This window comes from Azolla caroliniana, unplaced genomic scaffold, assembly GCF_043228905.1.
Source record: "Azolla caroliniana isolate FFs.n. ecotype wild unplaced genomic scaffold, voAzoCaro1.0.p SCAF_16, whole genome shotgun sequence".
In the NCBI taxonomy this organism is placed as follows: Eukaryota; Viridiplantae; Streptophyta; class Polypodiopsida; order Salviniales; family Salviniaceae; genus Azolla; species Azolla caroliniana.
In genome coordinates this window covers 6,425,153-6,449,822 of record NW_028230451.1, presented here as the reverse complement: position 1 = coordinate 6,449,822, position 24,670 = coordinate 6,425,153, and the positions used below count along the sequence as shown (strand labels likewise).

Genomic DNA, 24,670 nt, shown 5'->3' with positions numbered 1-24,670 from the left:
TCGTCTCAATCTTCTCCTCTTCCAAAGTTGTGGAAGATCCTGGAAGGGAGCGATAATGGATTTATTTATAATATTTGCATGATCTTGGACTGAAATGCTAGGGGAAATTGTTATCTACAAGGTGGTGCTAGGAATATATAGTGGCCATTTGCATATTTTTATCTGAAGATTGAATGTGAAAACATAGCCAGTTTAAAATGACTTGCAGTGAAGAAAGTCATATTCTTAATGTCCTATTAGATGTTAGATCTTTCAGGACAGTTTCATTGTGTAATAGGTTTACCCAAAGAAATTAGCGAATATTTAAGAAAGTTTAGTGTGACGAAAATGACACAATTGTATAGAGAATGCATCCATTGTCACACTCAAAAACATGGCCAATTGCTTTATTGCAAGGAAGTACAACAGGATTTAAAGGCAGCCAAGTAGAGTTCCCAGGCAAAAACATTTCCAGGAGGAAGGATTCTCTAGTAAATCATACAACCACAATAAAGACATTGGTGGGGAACTCTTGAAGTCCATGGAGCCTTTCAAGCAGGATTCCAGTCAATGCAAAGGATAAAAAAGGAGTACCATTAGAAAAATGCATCTGGAAAAAAAACTTGGATGGAAAAAGGGAAATGTGTTATTTGTGAAGTAAATGGAAATTATGCCTCAATTAAATTCACTGTTGTTCCTCTAGTACAATAAATTATCCTTAACAGAATACCGCTAGTGCAAATGAAAAACATGGAGCATAAGTCCAAGGAGTCAAAGTCAAAATCCTCTGCCATACGAGTGTCTAATGTAGTAGATGAGCAAATCCAGACTTCAGTCAAATTTTACTATCCTGGAGTTGGCAATAAAGCCAGTATCTGTGCAGAGGAGATGGAACCAACCGCTGAAGCAAATCTAACCAATTCTGTCGATCAGTATATTATCCTGATGCTTGGAAAGTTTCACTTCCATATTTTAAGCTATAATAGATAGAGACGAAATTGTTAGCCAATATATGGTAGCTGGCTAGAAGCGCACAATTGAACTCATTTGACAACCAGAATAATAGTCTTGAAATGCAATGCCAGAACAGCAAGTAAAATAAACATATTGATCACACATGCTTCAGTGTGGGTTAGAAAGATATGAACAACTAACAACTTTGCAGGGTTTTGGGAGTTGCATTGCAACAATGGTGTGCTCCTCATAAGCTGATAATATTATATATATATAGACAAATGTTCTAATAGAATTGTACCATATTGTTAAGGGCTCACCCCTTTGAGCGTCAGGGCCCTGTGTAATGCTGTTTCAACAATTATTTCTACAAATTGGACTTATTTTATATGTGCAGAAATGTTCATTCCTATGTGCCAGGGCAAATTTTCACTTTACAGGGTGTCCCAAATTTCTAGCCTGAACTTACACTTTTTTATTTAAAATACCTAGCTTTGGTACATGCCAGTTCAGCTCTTCTGAGTAGTCTTGCTATGTCCATATGGCAGACATTTTTAAGGTAGCATTGGTTTTTTCCACTGAAATGTGCTGAAATTGGTACAATAAATTTCATAATTATGCATTTACTTATTAAGCAGTTGTTTTCTTCATGCAGCTGGCTCGTTTGTCAGAGATGGAGGTGAAGCACAGATGCAACCAAATTTGGGAGTTAGGATTCCCTATGGGTGGCATTGCTAAGCTGTTTGCGCAAGATTGGGAAGGCGACGTGACAATTGTTATGCCTGCTACACTTGCTCAGGTGATTGCTTCGGATCTCTTTTACTATGTAAAATCATCAGCAATGATTCTCAAATGGTTTTTTCGTTTCTTTGACACCTTCAGTTTGCTAAAATTATTCAAAATCCAAATGCTGCGGAGCTACAAAAATCGGTAAATCAGGGAAGGCGATGTACGTGGGAGAAACTCTCTGCAATCAATGCCAACTGTGGGATTGAGTTAATGCTGGATGAATGTGTATCGGAACTAAATCGAAGAAACAGAATCAAGAGAAGTTTGGAAAGAAACTCATTACACACATCTGGATCAATTCGATCACCATCATCTGGAGCTAAAAGGATCCCTTCTTGGAACTGCATTGCCCGAGAAAACTCATGGGGTTCATTAGATGAAGATGGCATGATAGAAACGGTGCATACATCGGGTGGGCCTTGGTCTGGTCCTGCATTTGGAAGTGTGAAATCTCATCAGCCTTTTTGTGATGGAAGTGATAGCGAGAGTGAAAACATGGATACTAATCATCATTGCTGGACACGAGTCGGTGGACCTTTAATGAGAACAGCTTCAGCCTCTCTGTTCATACAAGAGCAAGGAGGCGATCATATTCTGCACATACACAAAGAAGATTTGAAACCTCATGAAAATGGCTGTGATGAGGCTGAAGTTAGCCGTTTGCTTGGACCAAAGGAATTGAGTATTGGTAGACAAATGAACAAGATCTTTGACAAAGCCTTGGGTCACCTAAATACAAAGCTGGCTGTAAAGAAGTTTGATGATAGTGATACTGAAGAGCATGAATGTTGTATAAATAGTTTTAGTACCAATGCAGAACTGTCATTGGACTTGTGCCATAAGAGTTCAGTGTGGGCTGGGCAAACGGGACACTATCTGTTACAGCCCAACGATCGAGCTGGTCAGCAAATATTCTTTCCCTAAATCTCTTTATCTATATATGTTGCTATACAAAACCTAAACCCTTAACATGCACAGGATTCTATATAACATTCTTTAACAATAGTCATACAACCATTAACACTGTGTAAACTGTTGCTAACGTTTGTGAACTGTAGTCTGTAAATACGCTTGAACTTTATCATCTACTCATAAAACCATACATCCTACCCTTGAACTTTAATTCTTATTATCTAACCGTAAACTTAATCTATCAACGTAAACACTCTCTACACATATATGCTACTACATGACCCTAAATTGTGCCCAAATCTCTAAAACTGAAATTACTCTTTAGCTGTCTAGGTACTAGGACAATTACCTTATGTAATAGATGATAAAAACTAATTATAAAACACTAAACCAAACCTTGCTTGCTCATTTTTCTACCTTGTTTCTTTTATGTAGTGATTGCCGAGGTATGTCTTCGGGCTGTGATTGATGAGAATCCAACCTTATGCGACAGTGACCAAGAAGAAACATCGAGCAAGTCAAAGAGTCTGTTGTATGGTTCCTTTGGCTCCTTCATTCAAAAAGCTGGTGCTGCTGATGACACAGGCGCTAAAGCGTGAGTAATTGGTTATCTAAAGCTGAACGTCTAGTTACCTTACTTATCTGCAAAGATGATTGGTAACTTGTATGTATATATATACATATATGTATGTATGTATATATATGTATAACAGATTGCCATATTGTTGTCGCATGAACATTGTAATTTGTGAACATTGATTTTTGCTAGATTATTGTTTAAAGTTGGATTCAACCAACTTATAGAGTATGTTTTTACAATGTAACTTCCAACTCTTCAGCTTGAGTCAGACCGGTGGTCATGTCTTGTATGGGTCAAGTCAGACCAAGTAAGACGAATAACTCTTGGGGGAGTGAGATTAAACCATAACCTTGTATTTGCAAAAGGCATAACCTACAACGGAAGTTGATGCAAGAAAATTTAGATATTCTATTGGCAGATGCTATATGATGTTTTTTGCAAGATAATAACGAACTCCCTCCATTACTGTGTTGGTTTATTTGTTATATTAACTTTGTCAATCAGGTTTCATGAAAATGATATTACAATTTTATCCTATCATACCCTTCTAACATTATTTTTTTCCAAATCAATGCTTGGCTGCCATTTCTGGCCATGGATGTTGAGGACAGGAGTTAAGCTCCAGGTTTACGTATAGTATTAGATAATTCTGTATTCATCTTGAGATCAGTAATCTGCAACTGTTATTACTAGTGGGAAACCTCAAAGTGAGGTGAAAACCCACAAAGAATAAAGAGAAATATACAAGTGTCTATTAGACACCAAAGAGCTAAAAAGATCTCAAAGTAAAGAGTATAAATTTGTAGCGTGATATCTCTAAGTTCCAAACAATCAAATGGAGATTGCCTGAGGGATTGCAACTCTTCATTAACTAAAATGTTTTTTAGGGTTAGATAATTCTGTATTCATCTTGAGATCAGAAATCTACAACACTTCATTAACTTAAATGTTCTTTAGTGTTAGATAATTCTATATTCATCTTGAGATCAAAATATTTTTTTAATGAGGACCAGAAATACTTCAACTCTTCATTAACTTGAATGTCTCCAAATTTGGTTACCATAATGTCAAATCTCAAGTGACAACTTGTTCTACTCATTTCCCTTTTAGCAAAGAAAAAGTGTAGCAATGTGGATAGATAAATAATATACATAATATACTCATTGTAAGTATAAGCACATTATGAAAAAACATTGGTGGAATTATATGGCTACAATTTGTCTCATGGATCATACTCATTGTAAGTGTAGTATGAGTGCAATATTAAAAAACGTTGGTGGATCATACAATATTAATGATTTGAAAGAAATCACATTTTGCATGCAACTTAAAAGGACAGCAATTGTAAGTGTCAAGAGAAATTAATGATTTAAATGAATCACATTTTCCATACAATTTTAAGGACAGCTTCAATGGATTGAGAGTTGAATGCGTCATGTCCAGTCACACAATTATTGACTGGACCAATGACCCGAAAGTCTATATAGGCCTAAAGGTGTAACCAGAAAAAACAAGCTACATCACGTTATAATCAACATATGAAACATGCAACCAACCCCCTTCCGATTTTAAACATAGAGGCTACACATACAGAATTCTTTTGGCTCACCAAATCCATGCTATCACCCTATATATTTCATTGATATTTTCACGTTCATAATGTTTGAATGCAAGTCACTCGTATTTTTTATAAGATTAATTGGCAATCAGCAACACATGATTAAGGTAGACTATTGTGACTATTCTTCATTTGCTGAATTGTCAAGAGGTTTTCTCTATTTGAGCTTTACTCTAATTTATAATAACAATAGTTCAAATTACATGACTGATTATCTTGAATCCCATCCATTGACAACAAAAAATAATACAACAAAGAGCTTAAAAGACAGGATGTGAACAATCAAAAGCTTGGCAGTTTTGTCGCCCATAGATGTAGCTTCATTGTTGATAATATGTTTGTTGCCCTGATGATTCCTGTCATCAGAAAGATTCTATCCCCCCTGGTATTACCGGGATGATGATGCATACATTTCAACAAGATCACAATCCTAAAAGGTGATCATGCATAAAACACGATGCATTTTTACTATTGGTGGGTTCCAGCTTTCAGTATAATACAATCAGAATCCTACAAGTGCTTATACGAAAATCAACTCAACTTTTCATTTTTATTGAGCACATAGGATTATGGATGTGAGACATTTCACGTCCACTACCGCCTGGATGAGAAACCACCCCAGTGGCACTATCTTTGTAGAATGTGAATTCAGCCTAAATCTAATTTAGATAACTCTTTTCAGAGGCTAACAAGTCTCACATTGCACATGTAAAACCTTTCACTATCCTATAATACTCTCATAATTCTGATATAAATGTATTCTTAAGAGCAAGCTTTGTTCTCACAAATACTCCACTAACCTGTGTATTCTAAAGGACGCGATACCAAATCATTGCTTGTTGTCCATAAAATTCATTAGATTGCCTACAACATGCGGTAATATCTAGCCACTGATGGTCACATTCAATCCAATCTCATGTTTTAATGCATTCAAATAAAATAACATCATACATTATATGACTAATTCAAGGTATAGTATCCAAGATTCATATAAACTCAGTCAAGCAGGATTCAGGTTGAACTAATAAGCAGATTACTTCTGAATTTTAAAGATGTACGTACGGTATGTTCCTACCAGAAGTAATAGGAGAAATAAGGCAATTTGGTCCATTCACTAACCATAAAAGCGTGTCAAATCAGTGCAAGACCAGAACAACTGCAAATGTCAAACCCTATTATAACAAGCAGTAGACTTATCCACGAGAAGGTAAACAGAAAGTGGTATGGTGTTTCGGCTACATATGCATGCAAAAAAAGCCTACAGTCTGGGACAAGCTCCGAGCCAGTTACATAACACAAGGGCAATCTTCTCTTTGGGCTTTCAAATCTAATAGGATTGGAGGTTAGATCTTGGCCGATGGAAGAAAAGTTAAGTGCCCACAAATGGAGGGCGGTCCACTTAAATTGGTCAACTTTTTACTCTGGAAAGATAGGCTTCCATAGCAGTGTATCTTCAAGGAGCTGCGACATGGGTCTTGTCTAGAACAGCTGTAATGGATTGATGAAAAAGCGGCACAATGGAAAAGAGTGTCAGAATCATATCAAAACCTCAAGATAAGAATATAAATAAGGACCTGCCAGAACTGTAGTTTTTTACTATGTCATAAATGTAACATGAAGACATTGATATTGCTCAAAATTGTTAGGTTGGGCTTCTATATGTGTGACAATTAAATAAAACAAATGTGTCATTATTGGAAATTTAGTTTTACTTTATAACTTTACCTCCACCTTTACCAAGTTAGTGCAGTCCATGAAGGCTAGACCCTGAAGAGCTTTGGCCACTGTAAATGAATGCTTGAAGCAAGCTTTGAGCTGCTTGGGTTTGCTCTGGTGTTCCACGGATCTCAACAATTCGATCTCCTGAAATTGGGTGAGGATCAAGAACTGATAACTTGGCCCCTGATATCTGCAAATCAAATAAAGTAAAATGGTTAAATAAAAAATTACAGAATTACAAAATTACATATTATAAATCACCATTCAAGACATGCACCTGTCTTATAGAAGCCAGATTGCTACCACTTTTACCAAGAACAGAACTAGCAGATGCCCCAGGAATTATCATTTCAAATATTTTACTCCTAGTCGATACATCACCAAAACTTCCACCCCTTCGCAAATTAACAAAGAAATCAAAAGCATACATATTAATAATATTTGGATATGGAATCTACAAAATATCTTTGCCTATATTAAATATTGCATTATATGGCATACTCTCCAAAAAGCCGAGAACTGTATGTGTTTGTGTCTAAATCAGAATATCCTCCATACCCACTGGCAGAAACCTGTGCAGATTAAGAATCTCCATAGATTAGCATATGGTACTAAGAGATTTGTAAGTGTTACAAAAATACAAGAGCTACTGATAAATCTGTATTCTGTGTAGTGTTCAAACCATAACAGATATCCAATTCAGAGCACAACAAAGAAATGTTGAAGGAAAAAGGTGGAATGATTGTGGAGATGGTTTACAAGCATGAAGTGCACCCATAGAAGGTGAGAGCACAAACATGATAAAAAGCAACTCAACCCCTCCTCTAAAAACAAATATTTGGATCCTCTTTCGTAGCTAGCATTAAGCAAGCATACCGATTATAAACAAAAGAGATAAAAACCAAGGTTAAAATACCTGTAAAGGTGATACAGGTGGAAGAGCAAGGTTGGATTCGTATTGTCCACCTTGCAAACCATACCCATTGAATGAGTGCATACTTCCACGGTATCCCATATCATGCCTAATCCCAACATTTGATGGAAGAGCAGCTGAAAAACCAGCATCATGCCGGGTTCCAAGAGTGGGTGGAGGTCCACCAAATCCCTCATTCATAGCCAGCCCAGGAAAGGGTGGAGGTCCACCAAATCCCTCGTTCATTCCCGGCCTTGCAAAAGGTGGTCCACCAAATCCCTCATTCACACCCGGCCTAGCAAAAGGTGGTCCACCAAATCCCTCATTCATACCCATCCCAGTAAATGGTGGACCTACAGCACCACCAGATTCTAGAAATTCATCTAGCTCCATGCCAAACACATTGCATCTGAGTCTTGATAGGACTTCCAAAAGAGCTTTTCTCGCAACATTTTCATCACCAATTATCTGCGTGTACATCAAGTTAGTCAATATTCTAGACAAAGAATTAGCAGCATATAGGTCTCTCTCTCTACATTTGTTTACTCCACATATAGCATTTGATATCCCTGACATAAATACTATATCTAGTGGAAAATATAAACCAATAGGTGCACAAATATATGTTTGCCCATCAAATCACTCTGGTAAAGTTAATATATATATACCAAAATTTGTACATAGCTAACTCAGCTAAGATTCCTTCAATGCTAACTGCCGTACCTGAACTAGCTCATCGGTGTCTTCACCGCATTTAGGCAAATCCACCTTCTGCAATACCTTGAGACTCGCTGTTGTCTTCTTTCTCATCTCTGTAATAACACTTCCTCGTTTCCCAAGGAGACAGCCAATCTGCCTTGTTGGAACCAAAAGCCTGCAAGTCAAGAGCCCCTCATCATCCCTATCTCCACCATCATTTATCTTGATAAGAAGCTTTAGACAGGCCTCGATAACTGGCGAGTGATCATGAAGCCTCTGCACATTATAACAAGGAGGCTATATTGTGAGCCAAAACACTCTTAGTCCTACATTTCTTCAGAAGACGCAATAATATTGTACCCCAATAAAAAATCCCAGTATAATAAGAGCAAAAGACAATAATACCTACCTTAAGTTTTCAAAATTTACCAAGGTGCCCTTTTTTTACAGTAAATTTTGTGATACAACTTAATCTGGTATTAGTTTAAATGCTGGATTCCTTTTGCAAATATCCAACAAGTTAGGAGTACTTAAGCGTCTTTCCCATGTAACAAATACCTCAACTGCAGATATAGAAATAACTCGCTCGTCAGAATCTGGAACCGCATCTTCAACTTTGATCCGTGCATTAGTTATATCTCGTAAGTGTCGAATCACATTTCCACCCTTTCCAATTACCATCCCAATTCTTTCATTGGGGCACAGCATTCTTATTGAAAAATCTTCTTCTTTTCCTAGATCATGTCTCTCAAGAGGATTCAAACCATGGGGAGGATAAGGCCCAGGGACTGAGTGTGAACCCATAGACCAAGGCGCACCAGAGTCGATTCCAAACCCAGACATGGGAGGGGCACCACCCCCTACATTACCCATACCATATAAGGGATTTACGGTTGGGAATGCTGGTCCTCTCGGGGGAAGAACTGGTGGTGGTAAAGAACTGGCTTGTCCTTGAGGTCGGTCTCTTAAAGGACTCTCATATATTCGTGCCGAAACTTCATATAATGCTCTTTTCACCACTGTCAGATCGCCGGATATCTGCCCAAATAAATATGGACATCAATTGGTTCAAGCATAAAAAGGAAGTGATTTAACACTTTTCAAGCATTTCATGGGAACTCAAATTGATTGAGGACTAGATTACAAGCAATTTATTTCCTATACTAGATGCCATGTTATCCAATACTATATTCTGGATAGAGGTAGCCTCACTCGTTAGAAAAGCAAATTGAAATTATGAACTTGTAGGTGATAGAAATATTCCAATTGCAGACCGGAATAAAAGCAAAATAATTCCTTTAACAAATGTCATGCATTCCAAAACAGCGTTTTATCCTCCACCAAAAAACCAGTATGAATTTTGTGCTAGTCAGCTACAATAGAAGCAATATAGTTCCCTTAAAGCATAACAGCTTCCTGAACTCGTTTACTGAAAAACCAGTTGATAATTTGACCTCATCAGCCGGAACTAACAAGGGGAACAATATCCAATAGAAATTTATCAATTTTCTTCTCCTATAAAATGCCTCCCTGTTTTCTTCCATTATTTCATGTATGAAAAGGAACCTGGACATAACGCTAAAGAAAATATTTTGGAATCCTAGTTCAAAACAAAAAAATAAACATGCTTGAAAAGGAGTGCATCAGTTGGTCTCTACACAATTCCAAAACAAAGGCAAACATTCACCTGTACAAGTTCATCAGTGGGCAGTGCGCACCCAGGAAGAGTGTCTTTGCTTGAAATGCGAATATTTGCACCTGTCTCATTCCTCATTTTCTCGATGACCCGACCACCTTTACCGAGCAAACATCCAATTTGGTTGTTAGGTACAAGAAGCCTTACCATAGCTTCACCACTTCGATTATCTCTTGTCTGATCATGAGACCCACTCCTTTCATCATCCTCTACTATCTTCGCATACACTTTAAATAAAGCTTCTTGGGCAGCACACAAGAACCCACCTTTAGATTTCTTGCTCCAAATGGTATCCCCATCTTCTCCTGTAACACCATCACTATGATCTTTGGCATCATCTCGATGTTTCTTTCGTTCATCATCCCGTTGAGTACTCCAAACAAGGATTACTCTTTCCTCTGCTCCCGGAACTGATTCTAGAACCTTAATTCTTGCATTAGTTTCTTTCCTGAGAGATTTGATGATACCTCCTCCTCGGCCGATCACAGTGCCTATTTTCACACCTGAACACAGAATCCGGTAAGTGGTATCAACTGGGGTTGGCAAGGCTTCTTGTTCTTGGTCTCCTTGTCCAAATCGACTGTTTTGCCGCTGTGGTTGGTTTCGGACAGCATTTCCAGTATAGCCCCCTCTGTCACGCTTTCTTTTACCCAAAGGTGCATCCATGCTTTTCTCTTCTTTCTTTTTTTCTCTGTAAAGCAATCAAATAGGCTTCCACTTATATAGCTTTTCCCCAGGCCCACGATTATGTTATTCTACAAATTAGGCTGCTACTAGAAAACCCAAATTTCCCCGCTGATCATAGAACACACCAGTTGATAGTTAAAGAAACCCTAGAAAACATAAAAGGATGCAATTTGCGAAGCTACTAAGGCACTGTAAGAAACTATCCTCTGAGCTGGTCGTGCAAAATAAACCCTAATTTCTTCGCTGATGCTAAAAAAATCCTAAAACCCTCAAATTGCAATAACATTCTGCTTTTTGAGCAGATCTTAAAACCCTAGTTTCGGTGCTCACTACCAAAGAAGCCTTAAAAAAAAAAAACCCTGGAAAACTTACTGCTAATCGGAAGCTATTAAACCCCTCCCCTCCCCCCTAAAAAAGAAAGAAAGAACCCTAATCATTTCTGTGCCAAAGAGATGAGAGGAGAAAAGCGCCTTGATTCTACTGTGGCCGCAAAGACGGTGAGATCCCGCAAAACCCTATGAACGAAGGAGGAGGAGGAGGAGGAGGAGGAGGAGGAGGAGGAGGGGGGATTTATGGTGAAAGATAAGGCGGTAGATGAATAATGGAATACCTGTGTGCGGAGATAGCAAGAAATCGACGGTTAACAGTCTGCTTGAAAAGCTCTCTGCTCTCTCTGTTCTTCCTCTTTCTTTGGAGAGGAAAAAAGGAAGAGGAAAAGGAAGGGAGAAGGGGGAAGGGGGGGGAAGAAGAGGAAGGATATTTGATCATTTGGGCAAATTTACATAAATGGCCTTCTGCTCTCATTATCTCCTTGTGGAAATTTGGGATGCCACTGTCCACATCCAACAAGAAAGAAAGAAACTAAAAGATACTACCTGTGGAGTGGACTCATATCTCTCTCATCTTGAATGCCACTAAGGGTCCGAGCCTCCCCCCCCCCCCAGTCCGCACACAGACACCCAGAATCAAGTCTCCGTATGTATGGAAATGATCCCCTCGAGGTTTCACATATCTCCAGCCGAGCGCACACAGATTCGTTATATTAAGGTTCCTGTACCGAAATCGTCCCTGTGTTTCCCTGATCACGCCCTAGAATATAAAGATCCTGTAGAGTATGGTTCCCTTGGGGGAGTGAGTGGGGTGGAGGGGGTCGTGGCTCCCTCAGCACCACCTGAACTTAAGGTTCTGTAGAAAAAATGGTCCATGCACGTGTTCGGGTAGCGCACTCTTTAAGAATTTAGATTCTGTGTACATAGATGGTCCATGGTTTGAATCTCCCTGAGCACGACAAGACTTTGAGGAGTTCAAAAGCGCGCATCGTTATACATCACCCTATTACACTGCACGACGACGGAAGGGGAGGGGGGGGGAGAGAACAAGCATAGGGATCTCTCATGGAAATGTTATGTTCGCTCTTTTGTTTCTACATCATAAGATCATAATTCACAATATTATCATGCTTTGCTCATTGGTTCTCAAAATTGGTGACAATGAAGGAAGTCTTGATGCATGAAATTTTTGAGAGGCGAGGAAAATGTGAATCAAGCCTTGACTCGATTAAATTAGCATTTATCACAATTTTATTGTGTTCCATGTATTTGAGTGGCTTCTACTTGTCTATATATGGGCATGACCTTTCACATATGCATTCAACTCTTGAGACGTCTTATGCCTTACTATGAATCCCATACTAACATCTTCTACATTTGACATTGTATTAAAATCTACAATGAAGTTGTTTGATCTTGAGGTATACTTACTTCCCATGCCTTTATGATGGCATTGACACCAAAGGGACAAGTTAAAGATCAAGGAGAAGGGGGCAAAAGGTAAATACTCCGTGGTTGCTATATCGTGAAAGGGGCCAAATAATGTGAAAGATGATAAATGACACTTTTGGTAATCATTTGCTTCTCTTTGCTTTCCGGTTAAGAGTGATAAATTTGATAGAAAGGGTTAGTGCAATCAATAATATATATGTCTCCTTTCTTTCTTTCTTTTGATAATTGAGTTGGTTATCACCCTAGTCTCACACACTAGATGTCTACGGTTCAATGGACAAACTTGATCCTCATCATGCGTTAGGCCTCGTCATCCCCATAGACATTAAAATAGGCAATTCTGTTAGTTTTTTAACATGCTTAGATAGTGTAGTTGGTTATCATGCTAGCTAGAGGTTTCGGTTTCAATTCTTGATTTAAACAAAACGTAATTGCTTTAATCAAATTTAGCTTTATGGTTTAAGAAAATCTATTCTCTCTCTCTTATTGTAATTTAATAAGTCACTTACACTACATCTTGGGTTCGAAACCCAAATTTCTCACCTCTCTATTACTCCAAAAGATCTCTTATTTCACTAAATGCCACCGTGGCAGTGGAATGTAGGGGTTGAACCCATGACCACCTGGTCTCCATTGGGCAACCTTACCAACTGAGCTACATCCATCTAGGCTCTCTTACTCTCTCTCAATAAAACCACACAATTATATTAATTGTATGTAAAATCCAGGGTTACAACACTTCTTAGTCTCCACTACCTATCTATCCTATGTAGGGAGAGGGGTGGCATGAATATGAAGAAGTTGCTCTTGCTTCTTCTTCCCTTTTAAGTAAGTGAATATATGCTTGTTTCCCAAATGTATGAGGAGGTTGTATGCGTATGGGTGATGGAGTTTCATAAAAATTCAATGACATTATCAGTGTTAAGCAAGGATGCCCATTCTTATCAACTCAATTCGGTCTATGTATTTATCTAAACCATGCATTATGCACAATGATGAAGCCCTTGAAATTGTGCAACACTTTAAGATATACATCAACCTTGAAGCTCCCTCAAACCATAGATGGAATGAATGTGCAACTTATAGTTAGAGGTAGGAAAAAGAGTACTTTGTGCATTTGAGAAACTTTGTCATGATGTGGGAAGCTCATGGGAGGAATTAAGTTAAATTAAGGTTACTAAGAGACTGGGTTGATGGATCGAAGGTGTGGAAAGGAAGAAATGAAATGAATAAGTTGAAGTAGACTTCAACAAGAAGGCTTGGTTCAATAGGTAAATGTGTGTGCTATGAATGAGATATCAAATGTTTGAGTCCAACTTGGGCCATGGATGATTAAGTGGGGAAATGAATGACATGGGAAACAAATGTGTGTGTGACAATACCTTTTGCTAAACTCATGCGCCAAAAGCAAGGTGTTGCATGCAAAATAACACCCACTTTCTCTTATTTGGGAGAAGACCTTTTAGACCTTACAAAAGAAGGAGAAGGGGAGAAGAAGGATGGAGATAGATAGATTATATTATCATATTCGGAGGTCAAATATGACCTACGAGACCCAAAAAATTACATCTCACGTGATACGTGTGAAAGTGAGTAGTGACTCTCAATGTTCAAGAACTTTATCAATGAATGTTGCTATCGAGAGTGCACAATGTGGTTGTGAGAGAAATTCGTGCAAGGATTGTGCTTGGTCAAAGATGTGTGGAAAGCATGGTCGAATATGATCAAAGGCAGAGCATTATATCAAAGTGTGATACTCAGACTCTTGAACTTGTTTAGGGCAAAGTGTGCATAATCAACCACTCTCATCACTTGTGTGTTGCATCCCATCTACCAAACCACTTTTTCATATCTTACATCCAACCGGAACACAAAATTTTGCTTGTATGCGTCTTTTGGATCTTTTTGCTTGCTTCGCATGCGATTATAGGAAGTCGATGTGAGGGACTTTTTTGAACCTTAAGCATATATTCAACAACCCTTTCCATGTACCTCACGGGACATATCCATAGATCGATGGAGCTATGCCTCCCATCGATGTCGTTATCCTTGACTCCGAACCGACATATATCCTTTTGATGGCAAATCTGGCGAAAGTGGTTGTCAGGCACCTTCAAGCTACTAGTTTGCTTAACATTTACTTATCATCAATTAATTGCTCTCTCTCTCTCTCTCTCTCTCTTACACAAAGAATATATATTATTATTGACACTACTTCTCAATACAAAGAGGTTTAGCACCATACAAGTGGAGGAGATTAGGAATTGACTTACTTAGCTCTTAACCCTAATATCTCTTAACTATAACAAAAGGATTAAGGAGATAAAAGAGGAGTTATTAGTGTACTAATAGAAATGGAGGAACCCTGAGAAACAAGAAGAGCTTCAAGTGTCACCAAAAGTTGGTTTTTATTGCTTTTTATAGGGCAAGTGTCTCCCTTTCACACTAGGTTGCTCATTGGCCTATATTGTTTCTTGTATGGTTTGTTCTATCACTCTTTTCCTAAGATTGGTTGAGCTCGATGTCTCTTGTTGGATACTTAATATCGACTTCCTAAAACTTCATGGGAATCAAACAAAGAGACATGTGAAAGTAAATTTTTGTGTTTTGGTTAGATGCACTACATGGAAAATGGGTTCGAAGTTGGGATGCAACACACTAGCTTCATGATGCATCTATAGATTGTGAATGAAGCCTTGCAACACTAATGTGTCATGACATAGGACAAGTGTGGAAGCTCACACTTTACAAATGTGTTGGAGTCCATCTTGTTGTCTACCATTCAAATGTTGCTTCTTTACAACTTAATTCAATCTCACTTTGATGTGAGATGGGATCTTGCGGCACATTTGATAAGACTAGTCGACTATGCACTTTTTGCGTAAATAAATTTTGGAGTCACTACTATATAGAAGATACTACCAAACCCTTATTGTGATAGTCAATGGCCAACCAAAGATCCTTCCCTTAAATAAGCTAAGGAGGTGAACATTTATGCATCTAAAGTAGCAAAGAACAACTAACAAGGGGGAGAAAACTAACAAGTCATCTTATGATTTACCCACAAAGAAAAATTGGAATGCAATTCCAACACTTCCGAATAACAATTTATAATAACAATCAAGAATTGATGTGTAAGAATATTATCATATTTAGCTTTTAATGAACTAGCAAAGTTTGACCAAAACAGAAGTAATGATCTCTTTGACCAACATTATTGAACCCTGAAAAATCCACACACAGTTGTCGTGTAAACGCATGTGCATGTGCTATTTGAATGGGACCACGTGGGTATTTGACCACAGAGGACATTACGGTTAGGAGGACTCAAAAAAATGAGGTAAAAAACGATCTAGGAGTTGAAAAGACTTGGGTGTCAAAGCACGTCGAAGGGAGGTGTAAGTTAAAGTCTCGTACTTTGTTGAAAGATCGTGCTTGTTGGAAAATCAAACTAGGCGAAGGCTCGTGCTAATCGAAAAATCGAACTAGTTGAAGGTTTGCGGTTGTTGAAGAAACACATATGTCGAAAGATAGGCTTAGTCGTAGAAACCCCAAGTTAGTTTGTCAAAGGGTTTCGTCGAAAGGAAACGCTTACTATAGTTGAAAGAAGCACCTAGTTGAAATGTTCCTACGACATGAATGCTTGGGAGTGCAGATGATCGCCGATGCAAGCAAAGGATGACACAAATGCATGGGAGAGATTAATACACAATTAACAATTTAACACAAGTTTAAGATAAAATGAAATCATATTAGGATCTCAATTTTAGTTTATACAAGAAAATCTTTGTTGAGATATCAAGCTCAACTAGGTTTAGTTATTTTGTCAATTATGTAACTTAGTAGTTACATAAATAGAATCTAGTTAGTGTGTTAACCTTAAAGCCTTAAATAGGACCTTGTACTTAGTGGGATACATTCTAGATCCTCCACTCCCAAGTATATTTAATATAGGACTTACATCTTTGTACCTATATTCTCCTCACACATGTGCACCCTTGCACATGAGATGTATATATACCTCATTGTGGGTATTTTTATAACCTGATGCTTATTAATATAGAGAGCTTGGTTATCTAGCTACACTCTTGTTAATCATCCCCCATCTTGTCTTATTATTCATAAGTGCTCTTTCTCTCTTCCTCTTATACTCACACATATCACATAGATTTCCGTTGCTTAATCACAAATGTGTTTAACTACTCACATAATTAGATACTAATTAACCCTCAATTATTTACCTAATTATTAACAATTCCTTTATGGAATAGGGTTTACAAGTTGTGGTAAGAAATATAACAGTGGTAACTTCATGTTAGCCATGAGCTCAAGCAAGAGAAGAAAGTGAGAGGAGTGAAGATTTCGATGTAAGTGAGTCGATTGGGCCGCCGAGACCACAACTACCTCTGACGGCTACAATGTCTCAAATCGTGTCTGGAACTCACGCTCCCTATGCGTAGCGCTCGGCCACAACCGAGCTTAGAATCATACACAGAAAAATGGGGAAAGAATGCACGACAAAAAAGAGAGAAGAGTACACAAGATGTTTACGTGGAAAACCCAAACTAGGGAAAAACCACGGCAGCCCACAGGCTGCAAACTATCACTATATCACAATGTACAACAGTGAGCTCACGGAGGCAACGACCTCGTGCTCACGATCTTCGCCACAAGTGGCGGTTACAACAGAGGTAACAACCTCTTTCTCTCTCTCTCTCTCTCTCTCTCTCTCTCTCTGTACACTGTTACACTCTCTCTTCTTGCACCAACAAGAATGACAACAACACAACTCAAAAGTTTGCCCTAAGTCATATTTATACTAATATGACTTTTCGGCTATTTACAAATATAGCCACGATGGACTCTCAGAAACATATTTACAAATATGTCTCTTCATCCGATGAGCACTCCTCACCGGCCTGCATCATCTGACGCTTGCCGGGTACTCGTCATCCGGTTCTCACTGGGTCTTCCGTTTCTGGGTATTCTTCATCCGGTTCTCACCGGGTCTTCCTTTGCCGGGTATTCTTCATCCGGTTTCGGCCTCGGCCGAGTTTCTCATCAACACTGTTCTTCTCACTTCCCATTCGGAGGGACCTGTTTCCTAATAAACTCCCCCTTCACTCCGGCATGGGATGTCTCACTAGTCCGATCCGCTTCCGGCAGGCTTCCAGCTTGTCGGGTATCAGCCCTTTGGTCAGCATATCTGACCCGTTCTCGGCCGTGTGGATCTTCGTCAGCGCGAACTCCTGGTCATCTACTCTTTCCCAGATCCAGTGATACCTTCGCTGGATATGCTTCGTTCGGGAATGGTAGGTTGCATTCTTAGCAAGGTGGATGGCACTTTGACTGTCACAATAGAGCCGGTATTCATCTTGCCGGATACCGAGCTCTCCGATGAAGTCCTTCATCCATAATATTTCCTTGCCGGCTTCCACAACCGCCATGTACTCCGCCTCCATGGTTGACAACGCAACCGTCTTCTGCAGCCTCGACTGCCACGAAACAGCTCCCCCTACATATGTCATTACATACTCGGATGTAGACCGACTGGTATCCACATCAGCCGACATGTCCGAATTGGTAAAACCGTCAAGTTGAGGTTTTCCGGAGCCGAATCGAAGACACATATCCGAAGTGCCCTTTAAGTACCAGAGTATCCATTTGACCGTGTTGTCGCGTTGTAACGCGCGTACGTGTAGAAAGGGGCGGGACCACGGGGGTCTTGGACCGAGGAGCGAGAGAGAGAGAGAGAGAGAGAGAGAGAGAGAGAGAGACGGAGAGAGAGAAAGATTCACTGGCCCGTAGAAGCGAGAAAGAGAGAGACAAAACACAACACTTAATTATAATGACAGAGATTACAAACTCTGACGATTACAACCGACAAAGCGGCGACAGACCCAACACGGGGACCCTACTCACGCACACCGACGATAGTCACCCGACTCGAGGAAACGAAAAAAAAGCGGGTAAGGGGAGCGACTCTGCTGGAAGCACACGGGCTGTCCACGAAGCAGAGGCAACGACCTCCTGACACACGCAGAGAGCGACAATTTGAGAGCAGCAGAGAGACAGCTCCGGCCTCCGTTTTGTAGCAACGTCCTTCCTCCTCCTTACGCGCGATATCTTTCTTCTCTTGTCAAGTCCCTTTTATTCCCTATCCTCCCCTCCCTCTAACAGTTATACGCACAATCCCCTGATAAATGCGTGCCACCTCGTATTTCACCCACCGATCCGTTTATGAATCGGGTACAAAATATCAAGTTACACGTCCACCCGTGTAAGAGCCGGTTCACGCGCCTTTCTCTCCGAATCCGCCTATGGCCGGTTTTCTTCACGACAGCGTTCCAGTGCTCCTTGCCGGGATTGCTCATAAACCGGCTCACCACTTTGACTGCGTATCCTATATCCGGTCGGGTACACACCATTGCGTACATTAAGCTCCCGACGGCAGAGGCATATGGAACCTTCATCATATCAGCCTTCTCTACTTTCATCTTCGGGCTTTGCTTACCGGATAATCTGTAGTTTGTCGGGAGTGTCGATCCGACCGGTTTCGCATCTGACATGTTGAACCTTTGAAGCACCTTTGTCACGTATTTCTCCTGTGACAGCCACAATTGCTTCGTTGGCCGGTTCCGGATGATATGCATCCCCAGCATCTGTCTTGCCGGACCCAAGTCTTTCATTGCGAAGGTTCGATTGAGAGCCTTCTTCAGCATCCGTATTTTGGCTTGGTCCCGTCTGACGATCAACATGTCGTCCACGTACAGAAGGAGTATCAGGAAGTCGCTTCCTTCGAACTTCTTCACAAACACGCAGTGATCGGCCTGCGTCTTGTGGTACCCTTGATCGGTCATGAAGGAGTCGAACTTCTGGTACCATTGTCGGGGAGCATGCTTCAGTCCGTACAGGCTCTTCTTCAACCGGCATACCAGGTGCTCCTTCCCTTTCTCCACGAATCCTTCCGGTTGCTGCATGTAGATCTCCTCTTCAAGGTCACCGTGAAGGAATGTCGTCTTCACGTCCAGCTGCTCTACCTCAAGGTCCATGCTTGCCGCTATACTCAGCACCGTCCGGATGGAGGTCATCTTTACTACCGGGGCAAATATCTCGTCGAAGTCCACGCCCTTCTTCTGCTGGAACCCCTTCACCACGATCCTGGCTTTGTATCTCGGGGGGTTGCCGGCATCTCCCGGTTTTAACTTGTACACCCATTTGTTACGGAGTGCCCGCTTTCCTTTCGGCAACTCCATCAATTTGTACGTATGGTTCTCATGTAGGGAATCCATCTCATCATGCATGGCACTTAACCATTTGCGACTGTGGGTGTCATCCTTCGCTTCTTCGAAGCTTTTTGGCTCCCCCTCATTGGTTAGCAGCACATGCTCTACATTCGGAAATCTCCGGGGGGGCCTTCTCTCTCTAAGAGGATATCTCCGTCTTTGGGCTTCGGTAACCGGCTCCTCCATTTGCTCTTCATCCGAATCCGATTCGGGGTCTTGGCCGGTTCCGGTTTCAGCTTCCTCTACTTCTTCTTCTGCCGGTTCGGCATCCTTACCGATCGACTCGGAGTTCATTATCTTCTTCTCCGACTCCCAGTCGGCGAGCGTCTTGTCCTCCATGAAGATAATATCTCGACTCCGGAATACCTTCTTGTCAACCGGGTCCCACACTCGGTAGCCAAACTCATCGTCGCCGTAACCGAGGAATATGCATGGCCGGGTCTTTGGATCTAACTTTCCTCTCCGGTCCTTAGCTACATGCACATACGCGAGACACCCGAACACCTTTAGATGCCGGTAGGACACTTCCTTACCGGTCCATACTCTCTGCGGCATGTCTCCGTCCAAGGGTACTGAGGGTGATCTGTTTATCACATATGTCGCCGTCGACAGTGCCTCAGCCCAAAACTTCTTGGGTAGTTTTGCATGCACCAACATACTCCAGACCCTCTCCATTATGGTCTGATTCATCCTCTCGGCCAGCCCGTTTAGTTCCGACGTCTTCAACACGGTGTCGCGTTGTTACGCGCGTGCGTGGAGAAGGGCGGAACCACGGGGGTCTTGGACTAAGGAGAAGGGGAGAAGGGATAGGACTTCGGAATGGAGCTTAGCACAAGAAGAGAAAGAATGAACAAGAGGAAGATGGAGGCCAAATGCTCAACAAGATATATTAGAACCAAAAACCGATTACAAAATGGCGGCCGCGTAGGCCGCACCGAACGACTATGATAAACCCGAAACCCTAATCCGACGAAGAAGAAAAGAAACCCTAACTAAGGAACCCTAGACGAAATGGTATACCTCACTCACACTCCAAAATAAGGCAACCCCCACAATGGTGCTCTTCCTCTCCTTTTATAGCACAAGGAGAGAAGACCGTTTTCAAAAAGGGTGCTACAAAATATCCCCTTTCAATCAATGGGGATATTTCCCTTGATTTTAGGGGAGGAGGGAAGGATGGGTCTTAACTCCCACCTCTACACGAACTACTATGTACCTATCTCTCTCTCTCACGTGGATGTGCGCGAAAAGCACATCACCTTTACACTTTACAAATCCTAAGGTGCATTTCTAGCACCACACTTATCACTATCGACAAATAGAAATACAACATCTTGATGTGCAACGTTGCACATCGCGGGTTTGCTTACTTCGCTCGGTTTTCCGCCTATGGACGAAAATCTTCACGACATCCGCCCCCACCTAACCGCACATCCACCGGTATGTGCCAAAAGGGGAACAAAACGCGAGATTTTCGGCCAAGGCGGCCAACCGAGCCCTTGACAACCTCGTGGGCTTGCCCGGCTTAGTCTTCCACTTCGAGCAAGTCCACCCCGTCCACACGAACCACCGTCGCCTTCCGGCCCACCATCTCCGCCGAATGGTCTCGAACCGTCGGCTCCATCCGATCCGCCACACTTGACGACGCTCGCCGAGTCGTGGCCTCCACCCGATCCGCCACGTCCACCGTGTTTCCTCGAACCACCGTCTACATCCGGACCGCCGTTTCCGATGCCCGCGCTTTCTTCCCCGATCGGTCCTCCCGAACGCCGTTGCCGACCCTTTGTCCGCCTCGCATATCCTCCGGATCCGCCTTTTTCGTGCCGCGCACCTCGTCGTGCCGACTCTTCTCGCTCCGCGCTTGCCTTCCGTAGGCTTTCCCCGTACGTCGGTGTCGTCCTCCGAATGCGTGCTCGTGCTTCGGTCCTTCGATGACCCCATCACGCATTTTTCGCCTTCCCTTTGCTTGCCGTGCTCTCTCGCCGTAGAGCATACCATCGTTCCCGTGCTCGTTGCTTGGCCCTCATGCGGCCGCATTGCACGTTTCGCATTCCGCTCCTCTTCGCGTACCTTTTCGGAAAGGTACCTTTCTTCCCCGACCTCCGTTTCGCTCGGAGGAACACCCTCTTGGCCCTCTTGGCCCGCTCGACCGCACACATCCTTCGTGATGTCGTGTTCGTTCTTTTGGGCGCATACATCTTCGTTCTCCGCGACCTCCCGTATGCCTCTCTCGGTGCCTTCATCCGTTGTGGCCTTCGTCCCCTCGCCGCCACCGTCCGCCACTCTTGGTCTCACGTCGGCACTCGCGCCGACCGCCGGAGTCTCTATAGCCGGTGCGGAGGACCCCTCTCGGGCCTTATCTTCGTGGCCGCCGGTCTTAGCCTCTCCGTAGGCCACCTCTTCCCACCAATCTTCCCTAGCATCGTGCCAGGTCTTGTCGTCGCCGCCTTCCTCCTCGTATTCGCCTCTCGAAGGCGTGATCCGACCGTCATCTTCGGTCGCTCGATGTGGCTCCTTCGTAGGCATGCTTGTCTCTTGGCCCTCCATCGGCCGTATTGCATGCATCTCGTCTCGTTCTTCCGCCATAGACCCGACCTCCATGTCGGTCTTCTCCTCCTTTGTCGCCGTAGCCCGTTCCGACATGGGCTCGCCGTCTTGGACCCACCCGTCCACCATCTCGTACCGGATATCCGTTCCGGTAACCTCGTACGCTCCGGCCTCCGACTCCTCGCCGCCACCCGCCGTTTCTCCGGTCTCATGTTGATCCGCAACCGCCGTAGTCTCTAGAGTGGGTATGGAGGGTCTCGTTTGTTTCCGTTTTTCCCCCGAACCATGGTCGTCGTGCCCGGTTAACCTCCATCTCGCGCTTTCCGGCTCCCATCGTAACCGTAACCGTAACCGTAACCGGCCAATCGGTCTCGCCGGCTTCCTTCGGTTTGGGCCCGATTCGCCGGCCCTTACTCTCTTTTTCTTCCGTGCCGTATTCCGGTCGGGTCGGTTCCCGACTCTCTCCTCGTTTCCGCTCCGGTCCTCTCCGTCGGACCCACCGTATACGCCCATTCCGGGCCCCGCATACTCGTCTTCGTATCCGCTCTCTCCGGGCCTCACCTCCTCATGGTCACCGCCCATCTCTCCGGTCTCACGTTGGCATTCGAGCACAACCGCCGAAGTCTCCGGCCCCGGTGTCAAGGGGTCTTGCCTCCGTCCGCTCCAATCTTCCTTCTCGTTTCCGTTGCCCGCCTTGCCGCCGTCACCTCCCGTCGCACTAAGCCTCATGCCGGCACTCGGGCTGGCCATTGGAGCCTCTAGGATTGGTGTGGGTAAGGACCCGGCACCGCCGCTTGTTGTCTCCGTAGCCGCTTTCGTTCGGACGTCGTTGTCCGCAGCTCCCCCATCTTCGATTCCGTAAGCCTCTAGTATGCTTGCCACCACCTCTTCTTCGCCGTTCTCCGCGTCATTTTGTTTGCCCGCCTTGCCACCGCCACCGCCCGTCGTTCTAGGTCTCGTGCCGGCACTCGGGCCGACCGCCGAAGCCTCTAGGGCCGGTGTGTGGAAGGTCGCGGCACCACCGCTCGCCTCCTCTCCGCTCGATGTTTTGGGCCGCCGTGCCCCGAATCTTCCGCCCACTTTCGAAGTGGCGCTCTCCGCTTTGTAGTCACCGGCCTCATCCTTGGCCGTCCATTCGCCGCAAGACGAGAGGGTTGCTCGCTCCGCACCCTCTCCCATGTCGTCGTCGTTTCGGTTGCCCGCCTTGCCGCCGCCACCGTCCGTCACTCTAGGCCTCTCGCCGGCTCTCGGGCCGGGTGCCGGAGTTTCTAGGACCGGTGTGTGGAAGGTCGCGACACCACCACTCCTCTCGTCCGTAGCCACCTCCATTCGGACATCGTCGTCCGTGGCTACCCCGTCTTCGGTTTCGCAAGCATTGAGTATGCTTGCCGCCGCCTCTTCTTCGCCGGTCTCGTCCTCATCTGGGTTGTCCGCCTTGCCGCCGCCACCGTCCGTAGCTCTAGGTCTCGTGCCGGCACTCGGGCCGACCGCCGAAGCCCCTAGGGCCGGTGTGTGGAAGGTCGCGACACCATCGCTCGTTTCGTCTTCCTCCTCCATTTCGCAAGCCTCGAGTATGCTCGCGAAATCCTCGTAGAACGTTTCGGGCAACCGCGTCCCGAAACTTCCGCCCACTCTCGAAGTGGCGTCCATCGCTCCGTAGATATCGGCCTCGTCCATGGCCGTTCTTTTTCCCCGAGATGAGACGGTCGCTTGCTCCGCACCTTCTCTCGTGTTGACGCCGTGGTCGCCCGCCTTGCCACCGCCACCGCCTTTCACCATAGGTCTTACGCGGGCACTCGGGCCGGCCGCCGTGATCTCTAGGAATGACGCGTGTAAGGTCGCGGGACCGCCGCTCGTCGATGTAATGTCCGTAGCCACCTCCGCTCGGACGTCGTTGTCCGTGGCTACCCCGCCTCCGTATATGCAAGCATCGGTTATGCTTGCCGCCGCCTCTTCCGCGGTCTCCTTACCGTTGTCTCGGTTGCCCTCCTTGCCGCCGCCACCGTTCTTCTCCCTCGGTCTCTCGCGGGCGCTCGGGCCGGCCGCCGTGGTCTCTCGAACCGGTGCGTGGAAGGTTGCGGTACCTCTGCTTGTCTCCTCCGTACTCGATGATTCGGGCCACCGTGTCCCGAATCCGCCATGTCCGCTCGAATCGGCGATCGCCGCCTCACCGTCCCCGACCTCGTCCTCGGTCGTTCTTTTCCCCCATGTTGAGAGGGCGGCTCGCTCCGCACCCTCTCCCGTGGTACCGATGTACCATTCTCTTTCGGCCTCCGCATAGGCCCCGTCCTCCATGTGTGAGGAAGCTCCTTCCTCCGCGTCCTCCGATCCGCTCGGGCCCGACCCCGCCATAAGCCATTCTTCGGCTTCGATTTTCGCCATTACGAGCCCGCACGCCTCCCGTATTAGCGCTTGTAGGTCGGGCCCCTCCAAACCGGTTCGCGATGAGCTCTCGTCCGGCGGCATGGCGTAGTCGGTTGTCGCTCTCTCTTCTCCCCCGCTCGCGGGCC

General features: G+C 43.9%; 2 protein-coding genes across 4 annotated transcripts; one reads left to right on the top strand and one right to left on the bottom strand.

Annotated features, from left to right (window-relative positions):
* Nucleotides 1-1,591: 1,591 nt before the first annotated feature.
* Nucleotides 1,592-3,578, top strand: LOC147853839 (triacylglycerol lipase SDP1-like). The gene is made up of 3 exons (XM_087332509.1): nucleotides 1,592-1,732; nucleotides 1,816-2,623; nucleotides 3,070-3,578. The coding sequence occupies exons 1-3, from the start codon at nucleotides 1,607-1,609 to the stop codon at nucleotides 3,231-3,233; spliced, it is 1,098 nt and encodes a 365-aa protein (XP_087188635.1). The 5' UTR covers nucleotides 1,592-1,606; the 3' UTR covers nucleotides 3,234-3,578.
* A 1,367-nt stretch (nucleotides 3,579-4,945) lies between these two features.
* Nucleotides 4,946-11,175, bottom strand: LOC147853838 (KH domain-containing protein At4g18375-like). Of its 3 annotated transcripts, XM_087332508.1 has the most exons (9): nucleotides 11,157-11,175; nucleotides 9,851-10,550; nucleotides 8,722-9,201; nucleotides 8,188-8,439; nucleotides 7,468-7,932; nucleotides 7,053-7,123; nucleotides 6,829-6,946; nucleotides 6,558-6,741; nucleotides 4,946-6,320 (listed from the first exon to the last, which is right to left on the bottom strand). In XM_087332508.1, the coding sequence occupies exons 2-8, from the start codon at nucleotides 10,523-10,525 to the stop codon at nucleotides 6,574-6,576; spliced, it is 2,229 nt and encodes a 742-aa protein (XP_087188634.1). In that variant the 5' UTR covers nucleotides 10,526-10,550; nucleotides 11,157-11,175; the 3' UTR covers nucleotides 4,946-6,320; nucleotides 6,558-6,573. The 3 variants fall into 3 exon arrangements, with proteins under 3 accessions (XP_087188634.1, XP_087188632.1, XP_087188633.1); XM_087332506.1 differs by lacking the exon at nucleotides 11,157-11,175 and having other exon boundaries at nucleotides 6,545-6,741; nucleotides 9,851-10,810; XM_087332507.1 differs by lacking the exon at nucleotides 11,157-11,175 and having other exon boundaries at nucleotides 6,564-6,741; nucleotides 9,851-10,809.
* Between the last annotated feature and the right edge of the window lie 13,495 nt (nucleotides 11,176-24,670).

Coding starts and splice junctions, on each gene's coding strand:
- LOC147853838 (XM_087332508.1), bottom strand. CDS start 10,525: ATGGATGCACCTTTGGGTAAAAGAAAGCGTGACAGAGGGGGCTATACT. Junction 9,202..9,850: donor CCACTGATGAACTTGTACAG/GTGAATGTTTGC, acceptor TTATTTGGGCAG/ATATCCGGCGATCTGACAGT. Junction 8,440..8,721: donor TTTCTATATCTGCAGTTGAG/GTATTTGTTACA, acceptor TATAATGTGCAG/AGGCTTCATGATCACTCGCC.
- LOC147853839 (XM_087332509.1), top strand. CDS start 1,607: ATGGAGGTGAAGCACAGATGCAACCAAATTTGGGAGTTAGGATTCCCT. Junction 1,733..1,815: donor TGCCTGCTACACTTGCTCAG/GTGATTGCTTCG, acceptor TGACACCTTCAG/TTTGCTAAAATTATTCAAAA. Junction 2,624..3,069: donor ACAGCCCAACGATCGAGCTG/GTCAGCAAATAT, acceptor TCTTTTATGTAG/TGATTGCCGAGGTATGTCTT.